At 39.7% G+C, this 19680-nt stretch overlaps 1 protein-coding gene and 1 pseudogene across 4 annotated transcripts; both read right to left on the minus strand.

The window, feature by feature from the left end:
• Positions 1–665: 665 nt before the first annotated feature.
• Positions 666–16440, minus strand: sbno1 (strawberry notch homolog 1 (Drosophila)). Of its 4 annotated transcripts, none has more exons than XM_008325603.3 (33): positions 16340–16440; positions 13796–13915; positions 13623–13712; positions 13286–13510; positions 12804–12936; positions 11994–12094; positions 11776–11863; positions 11361–11521; positions 10980–11113; positions 10797–10887; positions 10544–10705; positions 10296–10431; positions 10092–10197; positions 9817–9970; positions 9524–9706; positions 9122–9219; positions 8877–9028; positions 8462–8671; positions 8202–8372; positions 7948–8117; positions 7720–7851; positions 7143–7278; positions 6930–7042; positions 6761–6832; positions 6570–6669; positions 6360–6434; positions 6078–6224; positions 5854–5948; positions 5690–5776; positions 4882–5019; positions 4725–4801; positions 3541–3734; positions 666–3198 (listed from the first exon to the last, which is right to left on the minus strand). In XM_008325603.3, exons 2-33 carry the CDS (start codon positions 13913–13915, stop codon positions 3056–3058), a joined length of 4194 nt encoding a protein of 1397 aa, XP_008323825.1. In that variant the 5' UTR covers positions 16340–16440; the 3' UTR covers positions 666–3055. The 4 variants fall into 4 exon arrangements, with proteins under 4 accessions (XP_008323825.1, XP_008323826.1, XP_016894265.1 ...); XM_008325604.3 differs by lacking the exon at positions 16340–16440 and adding an exon at positions 15211–15541; XM_017038776.2 differs by lacking the exon at positions 16340–16440 and adding an exon at positions 14932–15156.
• A 457-nt stretch (positions 16441–16897) lies between these two features.
• LOC103389957 (general transcription factor II-I repeat domain-containing protein 2-like) lies at positions 16898–19626 on the minus strand (annotated as a pseudogene).
• Positions 19627–19680: the final 54 nt, after the last annotated feature.

Raw genomic sequence — 19680 nt, forward strand, 5'->3', positions numbered from 1 at the left:
CGACTTTTCCTCTGCATATTTTCCAATATTCTGATTTAAAGGTTTTAAACTGTTTCTTATTTGTTTCTTACACTGTGTATATACTTTGTGATTATTCTTGCAGTGCTCTTTAAGGTAGAAGTTGTAACTTACTTGACTACATCTTAAATACCTTGATATAACAATATTTTGGATATTCTGATTTTACTGTCTAATTTTTTAACAGCACATTCAACCATATTGCTGAGTGCTATCATTAAGCACCATCATCAAAATCAGTACACTTAGAATTTTACAATCGGTGCTGTATAAACTTTGAATTATGTTATTTTTTGTAATACAACATTGCATTTACAACAAGCACTTGTAATTTACATACCATGTTTTTCTGGATTTGAATGTTTCATAATTTAAAAATGTTGTATCATACATTAAAATGGTTTAAAATTCAAATATATATTTACTACTAATTTCCTGTAATACTCTTTCCATTCCATATATACCACCATCTTCCTCCCTTGAATACGATGTCCACACCCATAACATTACATATTATATCTACAAACATTAACTATATACCAAATAGGTTATTATTCAAACGTTGCCTTTAATTACACGATGTGTTTAGTGTTCAGTCTAAATGCCAAGTGTAAGTGTAAAATACTAAAATGACCAGCAGTGAGAGGTAGAAGTATACCAAGCTTTATTGAGCATCACAATCATTGATGTATAGGTAACGCAGAATTTTGTACAACTCTTTGTCAGTAGTGCAACTCGTGCAATAAAAGGAGAAACTCTCCACTTCAGATCTGCCGTCACATTTTATACCCCATTCCAAAACAATGTTAGTTTAGCAGCCCATGTGCAGAAAACTGAAAAAAATAAACGTAGGTTTGTGTTGTGATTGAAGATTGACAAGGTCAGAGGACAGAGGAGATGAACTGCTGTCCTTGAGACATGTATTAGTATTTTCATGTATCAATACTGTGAGATATGCTGAATGGAGGTGGGAGGAAAAAAAACTCAGCCTAGATCCTTGTACAAATGGTATAAAATGCACATTGGCATGATACAAAAACACTAGTCTGTTTGTGGGTCTTATAATACACACCTATACACGAGTAAATAACCCACACATCGAACAGAAAACCCATCTTTTATGGGGACAGCTCACATATCCAGTATTTACACTGTCCCTTCCAGTGCAGATTTAAGAGAATGGAATATCCCACAAAGGAAGCAAAGAGTAAAAGAGCAGTTTTAAACAACAGCCATCATTGATTTATTAAAAAATGGGTTCAAGGAAGAATAGGCATTAGTGTGGTATTGATGAAAATGTGCTGCAAAGACACTGAGCTGTAAATGCAGCTGAAGACAGAGCCACAGAACAACGTCACTGAGTAGAGGCGTGAAAGGATCGTTTCAGTCCTAGTCATGCATCTGAGGAACAACGTGAAACCTTGGGATTCTGTCACGTAAAGACGGCCTTTGTACAGGTTTAACCCCTGAGTGGATTAAAGAAAGACGTAAACACATCAGAGTGCTCCGGAAACTGAAAGCAAGAAAGTGATGCAGATTTTAGTCAAGGTCATGCCTATCAACATCATACCAGCTTTGGGATTGGTCAGCTGCAGTGACGCAATCTCATGTTTGAGTTTAATTACCTGTACCATCAAAGTAAAGAAACGTGGCAGAATGAGAAAGCGACACTAGGCTACGAACTACTACGAACAGCACTACGCCTGTTGAGCAGTTAATATAGCCACTATGAGTGTACAGTGTTAACAAGGTACTGGTCAAAAGGTCAGAAAAACTGAACTCACGTGAACACCCATTCATGCCGAGGTCAGATAATAACACCTATTAGAGCTGCTTTATTCTGAATCATGAATAAAGGAGAAGTTTGGATAGTTAACTTCGTTGTTCATTCATGCTCCTCAGTCAGTGTGTCTCTTACATGGTTCCACCTAAGCGATACCATTAAAAAAGGGGCACAAGTTCAAACTGGGCCAATCGCAAGGTAAATGTTCTATGTGGAAATTCTCCTGTTGTCTATAAAAGCCTCATAAACAAATGCTGGCTTGGAAAATGCATTTAATTTGTTTCCAACAACTTCTTCAGAACATTGAAGTACTGTTTATTAAACTACCTCTCTTCAACCCATGTATCTGGGCTCAGTCTGGTTTATTGATGCAAAGATTCACTTATTTTTTTTAAGTGTTGTACAATACATTTTAGTGGTGCGGGAGTTTGTTTTTTATGTACTACAAAGAAATCAAAACTTTTTAAAGAAATGCTTTCTTTTGTAGAGGTGTAACTAACACAAAGCACCAAAATGATGCAGAATATAGAATGTAAGTTTAATCAGTTCATTCTGAGTCAACGAAACAGTAAAACAGCAGTTTTTGACGGTGGAAGTTGATTTGATATGTCCACAAGTGAATATGACAACATACTTTTATCAGGTTCTCAGTCTGCAGCTCGACGTCCGAATAATTACTCTCCCGCTACATTAGTACTGAATAATGAGTACGGAGTTGTTAGGTGTTCTAAGCACAAATTACTGTGGCTGTTGTGGACTAAAAGCCAGACTTCCACCGTCTTCTTTGACTCTGGTATGAACAACGGGACAGGGTGTGTGAGTAAGAGCGAGTGATGTGAGTCGAGCATCTTAAAGTACGTGTGAGGAGTGAATAACAGCTACAGGCCTCTGAGTTTACACTGTCTGGAACAATAACATTTTTCACTCTGAATGTCAGAGGACAATACATCACCTGTCAAATTTACTTGAGGTGAAAACTAGAGTCTTTGCAGAATAAAATTAAAGAAGAAAACAAAAACCCTGAAAGCTGTACATCTACGGCTGTACAACAGAGAATCACCACAGTGGCCACAGAGCGGCAGCTCAGACCTTCAGCGTCACTAGGATAGAGAGGGAACAGATCAAGCATCGGTGGTCCTCCAGTCTGTGGTGCACGCACAGATGTTAACCAAAGCAGACCCCTTCATAATGGAAGTTTACCACGAGGGGCGGAGGGGGGCTCAACGCTAATGAAGCAGAGAGATCCAGCCAAAACTATGTATTGGGTGCATGACTCAGACTTTGAGGGTGGAGCTGCTGTCGTTTCTGCTGCTCCTGCACAGCAAGCTGCTGGCAGTGGTCCGATGTTGACAGCTTGTTAATTAATGGAGACACACAGTTGGCCGGAATCAACAAACCTGGGGGGAAAAAAGGATACATGGTTAAAAATGTACATTTTACATTTGTTGACGTGACCTTACATAGGTCACGTCAACAAACTGATGAACCATACTGATGAAATGTTTGTATAAAGAAACAATACTAAGAACTAGATGGTTCACTTTAATCAGGTTATCAGTACAATGTTGAAATATTTTAAAAAACAAAAAAAAAAAACTACCTCAACACAGAATAATAAAAGTTTGTCTGACAACAACCTGCAAACCTAACATTAGCAGATGAAGGTGGAAATAAAAAGATAACTCAGTGTAAAAGATCTCTAATGTTCCCCATGTGTTTAAATGAGTCCTTTAACTTACCAACTATTCTCTGCTCGTCCTCTGTTCTGAGACGAACAATCTGCACCTTGACATTGGTTCCACTCACAGGAGTCAGGACTTCCTCCAGCTCGTTCCACACACTAAGCACCGATCCGCACAGAACATAGTAAGTCCTACAACGAAGACCGACTTCACACTGTAGGCCCATGGCTACTTTCTTACAGTTGCCCCGCCTGTAGGTGAAACACAAACACTGGTCAACGTCTAAAGCTAGCAATAGTTTAAGTATTAGGTAACAAATTACAGGCAGACAGAAATGTATGTGATTGACAAGTCACATGAAAAGATACAAACATCATACCACAATAAAACAACTGTGGACTATGAAGATGATTGTGGGCAAAAACAGTGGAGTAAAAGTGACGGTCTCTGGCGTTAGAGGGAATGGGAACAGGATGGAAGAGACAGACTTTAATGTCTGAGGCTAAAAACTTTGTATTGAGAAAATAAAAACATATTAACCACACTACTCATTAAATAGTGTACATTCACTTTTATATAGAACTATAGCCATGGTTTACCACTGTAATTCGTTTATTTTAATGCTGTTTTCACTGCACTGCAATTCCACTTGATTTAGTGCCTGTAACAGTGTACATTTTCACAGTAGTTCTATTTTGGTATTATCTATACAGTATGATGGACTACCCATTTGTATTTCTGGACAAAGGTTGTGTATTTTACTATTTACATATACATTACGGTCTAAGTCTTTTTAGGAGGTTAATAAATAAAGGAACAGTACATTCAATCCTGCTTTGATTTGTTTTTTTCTTTGAGTGACTGAATATTTCCTGGTGCAGGCAAATTCTGTATGCAGACATGACTAAAATAACTAACCCTGATAAGGAAGTTGTCTAAATGTAACACTGTGACTCACCACAGTGTTTCTGGAGTCCTTAGAGTTATTTTTTAACCCAACTAAATTATTATTCTAGCTTATTATTCTAGTTCCACAACTGCCCAGCAGGAGTTTAGAAAGAATTCTGACCCATTGAATTAAGTGCAACTTTTCAGAATGACTTTTTTTGAATCACCATTCTGTCCTTAATTTTCTAAATCTAACAAAATATTACACAAGACCACGTAAGAGTACAAACAGGATTTAAATACTGCTGTTAAATTAATCTGCACCTTTACACTGTCATTATAAATGCACATACCAATATGCATGAGAGCAGACTAGTGCAGACGACTTGTACTGGTCCGTCCAGTGCTGCTTGGCATCTTCTGACAGGACCTGAGCAGAAGACAGAAGTTGAGCTGCGGCCACTCATAGGGTCATGTGACTAATGACGAGGAACAAAGATGTTTTCAAACCTTTTTGAACTTCTTTTTTATGTCTGCATACGTCTCCAGTTTGAGCTGCCGGCCAGTGTTAGGTCTGTACACCAGGAACAGCCTCTTCTTACTGTTCACTTCTTTAACCAATATGGCTGTTTTCTTGTTGTTCCTGGTCTGAAATGGAAGAACAACATCTTAAGTGGGTCATTATAAATACATGCCCAGGTTCAGTGTGTGAGAATAATGTTTCCTGGATTAAACATTTGGTTTTGGGAGGGAGTTGTCAGTTAACGAAACAGAAATTTGAGTTTTAAAATAAAATAATAAAGTTGAGATTTAAGTATTTCTAGAATCAATGCTTAAAAAAAATGTTGTGATACAGGCAGAAGCCTGTTCTTTTTTGGTGCTGTTACAGCAGTAAAGCCTGTTACTGATTTTACTGTAATTAACCAATCAATGTAACTAATTGCAATGAATTAACTGAATTGATTGTGGTCTAGGACATTTGGACCACAATTGAGTTTGTGATTTGATTAAATATTTAATTATATCTTTTAAGAAAACCATATCTTAAGGTCATTATTAAGTACTTCCCAGAGTAACTTATCTTAAGGCTTGTTATATAATGAACAGAAAGGAGACAGTGACATAAATTACTGTATAACACCATCAGAAAACTCCTGTTTCTTCTTACTACTCACTTATTGCTAGTGTGAAGGGCAAGGTGACATTTTACCAAATATAACTTAGTCTGCTGAATTATATCAAGATATTTTAAGTACAGAAATAGTATTTAAAGATAACAACTGTTTAAAACCACATAGTCAAACACACTGTTGTATACCTGAACATAGAAGCCATCATCTGGTCCATTCTGATCCGCCCAAGCATGAGTTGCTTCTTCCCACGACATTCCTCTCTCCACACTTACCTAGGAAGAGACCAACAGTCAGGTTAAGCCTATTCTACCATTATCAGTACACGTCATAGAAATATTAACAGACTTACTGTGAAGAGTTCCACATGTCCTGACGTGGTGTAGCCCGGTGTTAGGAACTTCCTGCAGTTTACCTTCTTTACTTTCTCGTCACCAGAGCCCAAGTCTAACACAACACCAAAGGAGATGTTAGATGTAAACACCGTGTGTTTGTTTACATCTTGTTTACCATCTTTTAAAAAACTTTCTTGTTGAGCATGTTAAAGACAAAATGGTAGTATAAACACTCTTTTACCCAGAATGCCCATGTCGTATCTGCCGTTCTTTTTGGCTTCTTGAATGACTGCTGAGAGCGTGTCTGAGAAGTACTGGAATAAAGCATTCTGCTGCTGGACCTCCATGCCTAAAATACGATTCAGGAACTTTCCAATGTTGTTGTAGTCTGTGACAGAGACAATGCACCAGGTTTAGGTTTAGGAATTCTCAGTGTACAATAGCCATCATTGATTGCAAACCATAACCCCATGTGGTGAAGCAGGGTACTACGCTGCCAAAGGGCACACTCATTTCCACATACCTTTGTCCAGTGACAGCATACCAGATCTGTCCTCCACATTTATGAGGCCCACGCCTATTAGTCCGCATTGAATTTCTACAAAAAAATATAAAGTCATTAAGTGAGCTTAAGACAAGTTCAAATGAGAACAGACAAGGTAAACCTGTTTGATTATAAGTATGTCAGAATAAATACAATCTCTCTTTCTTGTGTAGACAGGATGAGTCATACCTTTAAAAAAGTCCCCTTTAAAGTGAGAGGGTGGAGACACTAATGGAGCATCAAGCTTTACTACTGACTTCATCACAATTTCCAGAGCGTTTCTTCCGTACTGTTGCAAAAAAAGTAACAAGTGAGCCACTGGAGAAAATGAGCAATACACAAACTCCAAGGAAAACTTCAGGAACTGTTGGTGTACTCACTTTGTTGTCAAAGTTAAATCTGCTCAAGTCTCTGGTCTCTGTTGCTCTTCGGTCCCCGTGAGTGAGAGCACCCTGATGAGAAAACACATATGCAGGTATTAAATATGAATGACTACAGTAGGCCTTGATTGGAAAGAAACTCCAAACTACGAGGCCAGGACGTTCTCACCAGACTTTCAAGCCTTTTGGCAACGATTGATGCAAATCTCTGCTCTCCTGCCAGTTCTGATATGAGGAAAACGTACTCTGGGGCTGTGACCTGGTTTGACCTGTGTGTTCTCCCTGTGTCAGCAAAATAAAAAGACCATGTCATATTTAACCACGTCATCATGTATGTAAAGATAAGAACTTGCAGAAATGTCAATGATTAGTATCTACTTACCAAACTGCTGTATAGCTCTGTCAGCGCTCCATGGCAGCTCTAACGTCATGTGAACTCTTCGTCTCTGGTTCTTCACTCGTCTGTCAGCTTGCAAGGATATACCTGAACTGGCTGCTTCAGAGATAATGGCTATGTTCTAGTTTGAGACAAAAAGTAGTTCTGTGTTAGTCACACTCTGTCAAAGAGTTTCAAATTACATCTACTAGAGGGGCACTGGGCTACATTGTTTGTGTGAAAAATTCATTAAAGTCAATAAACTCATTTTTTACTTCACATTTTACAAAAGGAACTCCTCAAAATGAGAATGTCGTTGATGGCTGTCAACACACAAATGTAAGAACTCCCAGTCATTAGGTGCAAAACTTGAGTCACACGTACTTTAGAAGTTCAACTCTAAAATTTCTGTAAACCATTTAATGTCACATTTTGTTGAAGAGTAATTTTTCACTCTTCTGAAGTGCTGTGTGTAGTGTCAAGTCTCTCTGAGAGCAAACATACAAAAACCTCACATGACTCAGACTAATGACCCTGGCTACAGAAATCTCATAGATAAATCAGTAGCTTTTATGGTTCCTACCTTCTCTCCATCCATGAACCTCTGCTTCTCTGTGAGATTGAGGATTTCCACGGGGACGTCCAGTTCAGAGCGTGATTCGTAGCTGATGCTGCCGTCATCGTTACTGACCACACGACCTTTACGCCCAGTCATCTTAAGCACAAATGGTTGAAAAGTTAGAAAATACTCTTCCAGGCTTAAAACATAACATTACTGCTAAATACATGACCTCAGGTGTTCACACTGTACCTCAGCTACATTGTCAGGACCGCCCAGTTCATCGATGAGCTCGTCCAATGTGTTAGGCGGCAGGTCCTCCGCCAGCTCTTCAAGTTTTTCCAGCAGCTCTTTCTTCATTTTCTGTGCATGTTCTACTGCGTCCTGACTTGTGAGGCAGGTATCCCGACTTTCTGCCTTAACTAAAGCAAGCAGACATGCAGGGTTACTACCAGGCCAAACCACAGTTTTATAATTTCTGTTTGGTTATCCAGTATTATGTTTACCTGTGGCAGGAGCGCTAGGGAGGGGAGCAGGAGCAGTGAAAGCAGGCCGGGTGGAGCCCAGCCCAGAGGCTAACAAGGCACTTTGAATGGAGTCTGGATCAATACTCTTCCTTCTCTTTTTATTTTTCTTTTCTTTACCTTTTTTTGGTTCTTTTCTAATAAGCCATGGGTCTAATAAACAAAAAAGTAAAGAATGTTTTTTAAAGCTTCCAACAGCCAGTTAATGTCTATAAACAACAGTCATGAATTCTTATTCCTACCATCTTCATCATCATCATCAGATTCATCTCTGAACGGATTGAAGTCATCGTCTTCATCTGCTGAACTGACAGATTTTAAGCTGTCGTCACTGTCACCGTCTTTACCAGACTCTCGGTCTGAATCCTCTGATTGGCTCTCCTCTGAGCTGGAACCTGACAGACCACCATGCTTTCGTGGTCTCTTCTTCTGCTGCTTTTTAACCTCTGTACCTGAGGAGAGGAATTAAAATAACAGACAGGTTTTCGATCAAAAAAACAATTATGAATAGAAACAGAAAGACAAAGAATAGAAAGACAAAAGCTCTCAGGTATTTCAGGAACAGCAGAAGTGAAGGACCACCTCTGAAGCCCTCGCCCTCAAGTGTTGACCTTACGTCAAGTAAAGCTATTTGCCAACGGCAGAATTTTCCATTACCCTTTCTCTTCTTGCCCTTCTGTTGGTGTTGTACGCCAGGTTCACTGGGTGATGGTGTCTTCTTAGCAGACAGATCGATGCCCAACAGGCTGTAGAGCTTCTGTCTGTCTGGGGCTGGAAAGTGCTTTTCAATCAGGGACTGCAGCACACCCCTGCAACACATCAAGTCAAAGTGATTCTTAGTTTCTCCTGGTTCAACCAGACCAAGTAATAAACCTTACTATAAATCTATATGGAGCACATACTTTGCAGTGGACACAAAGTCGTTCAGTTCTCCTCCTCCTTCCTCCAAGGCCTCCAGTGTTCTTGCTTCTCCAGTGGACTGAAGACCAATGACAACACACTGCAAGGAGAGAAGCAGCAACACAGTTTGAGAGGTATTTCCTGAATTTATATTTTATTAAGTTCTAAAAAAGAGAAAATTGTTATTATCCATGCATTCCCATTTGACCTGAGAAGTTCCCAAATCAATGTGAAAAAAGATTTATATAGTCCACAGCTGCACTTAAGCATCAAACTCACAGGCTGGTTTTGTTCACAATACATAACTATTTAATATCAACATAGAAATGTGTCACTTTCGTATAACACCCTCTGGTAAATTAGAATCATTAAAACACAGGCCATAGTGCAGGCTCTCTCCTGACCTTTCCATTCTGGACATCCTCTCTTGCGAGCTGCACCACTCTGCAGACTTTGGATGCAATGCAAAGATACTTGAAGAAGCGCTGGTGAGCAGACCAGAACTGTCCCCACATGGACTTCTTCATGCGCTGTTCTGCGTCCATCAGATTTGCTGCCAGCTGGAACTTCTCGCGAGCGCTCACCCACTAAAGAGGCGTAACAAAGGATGGATTGTATTGATATGAATTTTTTTTTTAAAAGACAGGAAAAAATGTGGAAAGTTCCGTTAAGTGAACGTTCAAATTTGTTTTCTTACCAGCCTCACAGATTTGTTGTACATTTTAATGTACTGCTGATTCAAAGGAACCTCCTCAATCTTGAATGTGACACCAGTGAAACTCAACTGTCTGGCAATGTACATCCCTCTCAGCTTCATGTCCATGGCTACGATCTCCATGGCACCTACACCTCTGTAATATGAAAAGGAGGAGGAAATTAAAAAAAAATTATGGCAAGAGTTCTAGAAATAACTTTCTATGAGTCAACCAAAAAAACAAGGTTAATTAAAATTTTTTTAAAAAAAAGTAAAACCTGCGCTCAACAGCTTGTATAAAATTCCCAAACTCTCTGAAGGGTGTTTTCGGTCCCCAGATGCCCAGTCGGTTCATGTAAGCCATGTTTCGTGGCTCAGAGGCACCTGGCACAGAAAATATCAAGAATGCATGATTAAAATTCTCCTTGAAATATACATATTCAGTTCAGGAAGTGATTACCATTTTATTCATTTTGACGCACCTGTAGCACTTGCATACACAACTCGAGCCTTGGGAAGTTTGTTCTGTAGTTCCAAGACTGCAAGCCCAGTTTTTGTAGGTTTGGATGATCCAATTGGACAAACATTTTTCGCTTTGTGACACTCATCATAAACAATCTGGAGGTACTTGGTTAAGGTAGTCATTAGCTACTTTGGTGTTAGAAAGTGGTTCACATCTAAATGAAACTCTTAACCTGAGCGCCATCAACAAGCTTTGACAGAAGGATACGACTCCATCGAAGTCTTCCCCACACCAGTGGATGAGCTGTTCAAACCTTGTCTTGTATTTCCCTCCTGACTGACTCTCTCCTATCAAAGACGAGTATGTGGCAAAGATCACGCCTTTCTTCACACTTCCGTTGTGCTTTGAGGAGATTTTTCCATATTTGAACTGTAGGTAAAAAAGCATATACAAGTTGTTACTTTAAAAATGTCAGAGGGATGAAAGAGGGAATTCCACGATTCAAGCACAGTGCAGTTACCTTGTTCAGTGAGTGAACCTGAATGTTTTTGGCTCCAATATCTCTTAGATCCCGTTCAGCATCATACTTCAGATCATTTGAGACACTGAACCTGAAAGAGATGAATATAAAATAAAATGTTCTTTATTAAAATATATTAAAGATTTAAAAGAAAAAAAAGGAGACATTAAAAAAAGTCTTTACCAAAGAGATCTCTTTCGGCCCAGGAGGTAATTTTCATAGATGATCCCTGCAATGGTTCGACCTTTGCCAACACCAGCTCCATCACCAATCAAATAAGCAGCTCGATCACCACTGGGGAGGAATGTCTCATGTTGCTGTGGCAGAGTTAAAAAGACCAAAGTTAAAACAGCACCGTATTTAATGCAATCCAAACCCAAACGTTGTCAACATCCAATATGAATTGTTGCATTTTAAATGTTCCAAGTTGGACTATGAAAATTAAGTCTGGCTTTTCGAAGAGTAGTGTTTGGTGACTACCTGTTTACGAGACGACTGATATTTGTCAATATTGACTGAAATTAGTCATCAAGGAGCAAAGCCACAAATATAACTGCTGTTTACCTGAGCTGCATATGTGATGGCTTCAAGCTGCAGAGCAGAGAGACTGCCTCGATCGATGGTTTCTTCTGGGATGGACAGCCTGTACCACACATCAGGGGGGCTGACACTGGAGAGGGAACTGGTCTCCACCACAGAGTCAGGATGCCGCAGGCCAATCCTCACTACATGTGGGACAAAAAAAAAACAATTCTGGTCAGAGTTTTACCTCAAAAAGAGCAAAAGCAGTTGCACAAAGAGTCTTACCACACTGTGTATTGCCCAATATTGTAAATGCAGTTTATTTGACAGCTGTTCATTGTTGAAGATACTGCTTTACAATGTTACCATAGTGTGCGCGTGCATCAAAAAAGCTGTGGGTGTGAACATTTATTAGGTCAAACCAGCACTACACTCATACTATACAAAGTATACTTGCATTTCATGGGCATGTATTCTGCGTATGTTTCTGCATGACCCAGCTCGTCATCATCTTCCTCCTCAGGCTCTTCTTCCACTGAGAATTTCTGAGTATCAAATGAAATGGCTGTTGGAATGACTACTTAAGAGATTAAACCATCTTCACTAAGGTGCCTTCACAACACTGACACATTGGGCAGCAATTGTTTAAATGAATGTTTAATAAATTAATCTCACCTGAGAATGTGAAAAGTTTTGCATTTTCATTTCATCATTGAGCCAGATCCTGGTGGCTTCTTTACCCATTACTTCCTTTTTGATTCCATTGTTTACTTCACCTGAAACAAAGGCATGGATTGTTGATGAAAGCCAGTACTACCGAGTTATTTGTGACTAAACATCTATCAGGATAATGTTCCATGAAAAAAATAATGCCTAAAATATTTTCCTAATAACAGAGTATATTAAAGTGAACACTGTATATGGATACAAGTGATATGTATAGTTTTATCCACTGTGGAGTTTTTGACTGGTCTATAATATAATTATACAACAATATTCCATAGGTAAAGATGGTTGTATCTTGCACATAATGTACAAAATATATACGCAAACACCACAATCTAAATTTAACAGCAATACCTGTCTATATGATGTCTAACTTTACATTGGCAACAACTTTTGCATAAAGTCAGAGAGTTAGTAGGTTTGTACACAGGTGTATGTTTAACCACGGTTGATCCAAGAATCATTAATTTCCTATAAGAGGCTGAAACTTGATGAGCCAAAACAGAAACAGCTGCGTGGGACACATAACACTGGTTGATGAAACAGCCAAACTCAGCTATTGTTTATAAGATGTAAAAGACCGTTTCACGTTAATGGTCATACACCATTAACAAAGGTCTGCAGCAACAGCACATCAGATGGTGATGCTGCATTAGCAAGTTCTTATCCTGAGCACACTCTAGTTTCAAAATGTTTAACACATTGGCCACTCAAATTGGAATAAAAATCAAGAACATGAATTTGAATGAATGAACTTACTTGGACCTGTGGCTGTTGCCACTGGTGTAGCGATATCAGGCGGAGGCTTCAGCTTCATCAGCTCCATCAGACTGTTGCCCTTTAGGACAGTGTTCTTCATATGTCCAGTTCTAAGCAAGTCTTTTAACTGAATCTGTTAACAGAAAATATTTGCAATTTTATAACCAAGAGACTTGGTTCTAATGCTTGGTTCTCTGGTGTCAAGGTGTTGTCATGTTCAGTAAAATTAAAACAAATCCTGGTTTAGTTGGTTATTGGGTGAAGTTTAATAAAAAATTGACAAACACTCATCTATAACCTAACCTGTTATATGTGAACCCCATACACAGTCAAATATCATTTCATCTAACTGAAGTAATACACTGGATCACCAATATATGTTGCAATAAAAATGTAAAGGCTAAACAAGGCCTTGTAATAAAACAAAGGAAACAAACCGAAAGTGGGAGAATGCCATGATTCTACAGCAGGCACAAACTTACCTGGTCTCTGTTTGATGACACAACTGTGGTTGACGAAGGAGCATTTGTAGTAGAGGGGGAAGATGAACCCTTTAGGGCTGAATTTGCAACATGGACCACCTTGGTGACAGTTATGGTATGTTTGACAGGGTTCGTGACTGACTGCTTGGTGATAGACGTTCCTAGTGTTGGCAACTGATTCAGCTGATTTAAGACAAACGTGGTGGTTGATGGCTGAGGTTTGTGCTGTTAAGACACATTGAAGACATTGAGTCTTGACATTGCAATAAACATACAACACACAAATTTTAAAAAAAATTTAATTTCATAATTGTCACGTCATATTCAGTAATCTCACCCGAAAAGCAACTACAGGAGCTGGAGGCGGAGTCTCAGCTTTAACTGCCTCCGTTCCCCCTCCAACATCCAGGGCACTGATGGAGATGGACTGGAGAAAGGGTAAATATATGAACACATTAAAGTATACCATAAATTGTGTATATCAATATCAACGATTAAAGACACTTGTACCTGCTCTGTTGTTGATGGTTGTGTAACATCCTGAGAATCAACGTCAAAAAGACCAATATCATTTGGGCAAATGCCACTCTCACTTAATGCAGCGAGAAGTAAATCCTGACCAGGATCCATCTGCAAGATTCACAACTAAACATTAATAACACACTGATACAGTATTACAAATTATTGATCAAAACAAATAGATGTGACACTACATAAATATATCATATGATATAAGATAGGCACAAATGCACACACAGCTCCTTCGGACCTATTGGTTAATGTAAGGACAGTGGTGCTGACTGACCAGAAAAAATAAAAAAAAACTTTGACCAAAAAATACAGTTAAAAAAATAAGAAACAAATTCAGAAGGCTTTCTAAATCCAGTCATTTTATTAAAGTAACTATTACAAAGACTGCCGAAGAAGTGAAAATGAAACTTAAACCTGTGGACGCCTTCCCGGATTATCCTTACTACTACGACATTAACGGTAGTAAAAACACAATTAACGTTTATCCCAACAGATCGTACGCACAGCAGAGACACTAGCTAAAGTGACCCAAACCATGACACGTGTTTGCAATGCCCTGCTTTCAACTTCCTGGTCCCTCCTCAACACAACCCCCTTACCTCATGTACTCTCCGAGATCTCAAGACTGTTAATCATTACAAACTAACAGGATCTAGCGTTACAGTGTCGTAGTACCAAACAATTTTACCTTGCTGTTTCTCTTAAGGTTAAACTGCAGTGGACAACAACGATGCAGTGTCTCTTTAGCTTCAGAACGTCCTTGTTATTGAGCCCAGGGTGACACAGCTAAGCCATGACCGTAGCTAGTTACATTTACACGTTTCCTCCACAACGAGCGAAACAAGACAGCTATGTGCTTAGTGACAAGTAGTGATATCAGCCAGCAGCAGAGTGCAGCTATTAAAGTCAAGAGATTCAAAAAGCTTCAAATGTCATAAATGTTAATTCCCCGCTCTCTTCCACACATGCTATTATCCGTGAATATCAAATGATTATTTTGAGTTTATCCGCGATACAGTTGGGCGTTCACTTTGCATTTATTCGCAAATATTTGTGTTATTCGAGGTTAGCAAACTCTACCTTCACATGTTGGCATGTGCAGCTACATCGCTCACCTCTGCTTACAAAGGCAACAGTGAAGGGCTCAGTGTTCTCTCCAACCTCCCTGCGGCTCGGTCAGCTCTTGTTGTTGTTTTAACCGCTCTCACGCAGTGTCATCACTGTAGCTAGCCGAGGTTAGCAACCAGACGCGTTTAACAACGCTACACTTTCCACAACAACGCGCGCATTAAACAATAACCGTGTATAAATAGGGGTTTGTGTTATCGTGTTTAAGAAATGTGTTGTGTAGATGATGTTAGACAAACAGTTACAAGTCGCACAGACGATGTTACCTGACTGTCGTTCAACGCTCTCTCATTCGGCAGGTTGTTGTCCTCTTCGCCTCGACGCGCTCACGCCATCTTTTTATCAAATGCTCCGCCGCATGCTGGTCACGTGACATGCGAAAGCACAGTGGCCTTGTTCTTGTTCAAAAATTGCTCGTTCCGTCGGTAAAAACGACAGTCAGAGTGGCCGCGGAGCACCCATTGACGTCGGAGAACTAACCATTGCAAAAAATATTGCATTTGAAAACCATTAACACAAACGACAAACATAGCAGAATCACCGAGCTAACACGACGTCACGTGACACGGCTAGATCTACGGCGGAAGTGACGATATCAAACTCTTCTTCTGCGTGCGCTGTATGACAGCCGGGACGTATTGGTGCCCCTCGAGGCCTCAAAGATTTGCGATGCAGTGTTCTGCTATTTATTATGTGAACATTAGCTCCTTCTAATTCTTCTCCTTCTGACCTGCAGGTGGCGATGACGGCAAATTTGGAAGTTCTATTCTATTATTTCAGTGTAGTATATCGACATTATTATTTTATAAAAATCAAAACCTGTCACTGACATTGTTTTTATAACAATAACCATGTATCTAATTTTCAATAAGTATTTTTTACTGGATATCACAAAAGCAGAAGAAGAAGAAGATCAGAAATGTAAACAATGACGTCATGCACCACCCTCATCTACCTATCTACCTGCACCTAATGGGTTGCTGCATGGGTGGAGAAGGACCACAAACTGTTTGCAATGGTAGTGGATATAAGAAGGTACTTTTTGTGGAGCTCCACAATTCAACTAAAAAGTTTGTTGAAACTTTGAAACATTTGACACACACACTTTTGCCAAAACTAACACTTGAACTTGACCCACCAAACTTTACATCACCAAACATTTAGTCCCCTCACGAAATGTCTGAAAATTGCATTTCACAACAAAACTGAATCATAGACTGCAGTTTTATGCAGTAGTTGGGTCTATCCTGCTTAGATCACCTTCAGGCCTTGCATAACCCTGAGAGACCTAAGTAATAGAAGACTATGCTACAGTAACTACACCTTTGTACCTATCCTGTGCACTTTCATTCAAGTGTTTGATAAAAACCTAAATTTGAAATTTCTTTGACTTACAATATGTTGATGAAGTTGATTCTTAGTCGAAAAATCAAAAGAAAAAATAGATGAGGAATTTTGGATAGTTGCTTTACTTCCACCAGTGGACCAACAATATAAGACCTTAAAGGAACCCCTTTCATCAAAAGCTGAGACTCATAAAAGGTTAAGCATTATCAAGCAGTTGTAATAAAGGCAATTCCATGACAATAAAAGAGAGAGCTCTAGAATTATTGTTTCAAGGACTCAAGGTTTCTGTTTTTAATTGTTTTTGGGGAGAGGAGAGTAGCAGTGGCAAACATTAAAGACCTCAAAGACTAAAGGGAGATTGAGGATAATTTAATTTTTTTTAAATACAAATATCCCATTTTTATTTACTCCCACTACACTGTAATCAATGTATATGTTTGGGTCGGAGATTGAGGATAATTTAATTTTTTTTAAATACAAATATCCCATTTTTATTTACTCCCACTACACTGTAATCAATGTATATGTTTGGGTCCTTCCCTATCTTAATTGTACAGCACCAACTAAATGACAACAATACATTGAAAAAGAAGCAACCCTTGCAGACTGCATCAAAGGAATTTATTAAAAGCCCCTTTTTCAAATTTTACAGTGTATCAGTGGAAATTGAAGTAATGGACTCCCATTCTTAGAAAATGTTTTGCACAACTCCCTTCCCAAACAGTTGGTTTATCAAATCTGTGGGGTACATACTGATGGGAATGGGTTACCATGACATAGGTCCCTTTATATCCCCCTTTATTTTTGTGCTAATCCATAATGTATCCCCTAGAGTCTAGGGGTGTCAAACTCAATTGTACAGAGGGCCAAAACTCAAACCACACCTTTGGTCGCGGGCCGAACAGGATAAACATTTATTGAATACACTAAAATTTACGTTTTTTTAACACAAATATGAATTAAAAACAGACAGGAATATTATTCCAGAATAAACAAACTTAAACATTAATAAATAACTTAAAATACTTTGCTCCTGTCAAAACTATACAAATTTAAAATATGAAAAAATGCAAATATAAATAAAATTTGTGCTCTTCACCAAAAGTTAAAATAAAAACAAATTAAAATATTCAGTTTTCTTTGCTCTTATGCCATTTTGTCAGAGCTGGATGCTCGGCATTTTTTTTGGCAACAATTTCATTCAGGTTTGGTGTGAGGTCCTGTGTTGCAGAGATTCTCAGGATGGACTGCAAGTGTTCATCAGTGAGACGACTTCTGTGTACTGTTTTGTTAAGCTTCATCACTGAGAACAGCTTTTCACATAGATATGTGCTACCAAACATGCACAAGGTTCGAGCCGCATGTAGACGGAGCTGGGGCATTACTTCAGGAATGGAGCGAAAAAACTGTGCGGGCCCGTGTCATATTTTGCGTTAAGTGTCCCATTACACTGCAGTTCAATCAGCTCCATCTGCATCTGTACAGGTGCAGTTTCCACATCGACGGCAAATGGGTTGCGAAGCAGCTCGAAGTTATTTTTTGGTGCTTCAAAGTCACCAAAGCGCCGTGCGAACTCAGTGCGCAGTGATCTCAGTTTATCAGCAAAGTGCGCATTTGGGAACGTTGCTGCGCCGACTTGGTTCATCATTACTTGGCAACGGGGAAAGTGAGGCAAGTTGCACTGGTGCATTTGTGTCTCCCACAAGAGCAGCTTCACTTGAAATGCCTTCACCGCATCATACATGTCAGTGATCATGCGGTCACGTCCCTGGAGCTGCAGGTTTAAGACGTTGAGATGAGCTGTTATGTCAGCCAGAAACGCCAATTCACATTTCCATTTTTCGTCCCGCAAAACTGTGGAATCTTTTCCTTTACTGTCCATGAACCGACAGATTTCTTTAATGAGCTCGAAAACTCTGTTGAGAACTTTTCCCCGACTCAGCCAACGTACTTCTGTATGATAAGGAATGTCGGCAAAATCCGAATCTATTTCGCGCAGAAAAGATTGAAATTGCCGGTGATTTAATCCCTTAGCTCGGATAAAGTTTATGGTCTGCGTTACAGTGTTCATCACATGCTCCATTTTTAGGACTTTACCACACAGCGATTCTTGGTGAATAATGCAGTGATATACGGTTAACTCACCAACACAGTTCTCCTCCTGCATCTTTACTCGCATCCTTCCCACTAGTCCACTTTTTTCACCACACATTGCCGGTGCTCCATCCGTAGTAAGTCCAACAAGTTTGTCCCAGGGCAATTTCATGTCGGTTATACTTTGACAACACGTTTTCAAAAATGTCTTTGCCAGTTGCAGTTCCATGCATCGATTTAATGTCCAATATTTCTTCTGTAATGTGCAAATTAGAGTCCACTCCACGGAGGAAGATCGCCAGCTGTGCAGTGTCCGTCATGTCTGTGCTTTCATCCACAGCAAGAGAGTATGCAACAAAGTCTCTGCTTTTTTCACTCAACTGTGTTCTCAAATCAGTGGCAATCTCACAAACCCGATCAGCAACCGTATTTCTACTCAGGCTTACATTTGCGAACATCTGCTTTTTGTCTGGACACAAGATGTCGCACACCTTCATCATGCAGCTCTTCAGAAACTCTCCCTCGGAAAATGGTCGGCCTGATTTGGCGATCTCCTCTGCCACTATAAAACTTGCTTTCACAGCAGCTTCACTTTGGGATTTTGCTCTGGTGAAAAACATCTGCTGGATCTTCATATTCTTCTTTAACTCTTCGACTTTCTGCATCTTCTGCTCTGCATTCAGGTTTTTTAGCTTATCCTGATGTTTTGTCTCGTAGTGCCGTTTTACATTATATTCCTTAATTACGGCCACATTAGCTCCACAAAGAAGACACACGGGTTTACCGGCAATGTCAGTAAACATGTACTCAGCCTCCCATCGGTTTTGAAAGGCTCTGTTTTCAGAGTCAACTTTTCTCTTGGCCATTGTGAGGGATTAGCATCCGCGAAACCCACAGCAACAGAAACGTCACCCTGCTTCCCTCCGTACAGCCTTTATGTAACGTAGAAAAATTTAAATTCAACGATATAAGCTCATCCCCGGGCGTCACGTCTCCGCTTCCCGACACTGAAGACTCACGGTTAATGCACCTGTCAGTCTTGTTTTTCAACTGGCCAAAGAGTTGTTTGTCAGTATTATATGGTTTCAAAAGTGGCTGCGCTCGTCAGGCTCCCGCGTCTTGCGGCGGCAAGGCAGCTGAAGCGCTGAATTATGGGATCTGTAGTTTGAGAGTTATCAGCGTTTCATATAGCCGGGCCATTATATTAGATTAATACAATGATTTCACGGGCCGGATATAATTGTACGCCGGGCCGGATGTGGCCCGCGGGCCGTGAGTTTGACACATATGCCCTA

The sequence above is a fragment of the Cynoglossus semilaevis genome, chromosome 14 (genome assembly GCF_000523025.1).
Source record: "Cynoglossus semilaevis isolate Cse_v1.0 chromosome 14, Cse_v1.0, whole genome shotgun sequence".
Lineage (NCBI taxonomy): Eukaryota > Metazoa > Chordata > Actinopteri > Pleuronectiformes > Cynoglossidae > Cynoglossus > Cynoglossus semilaevis.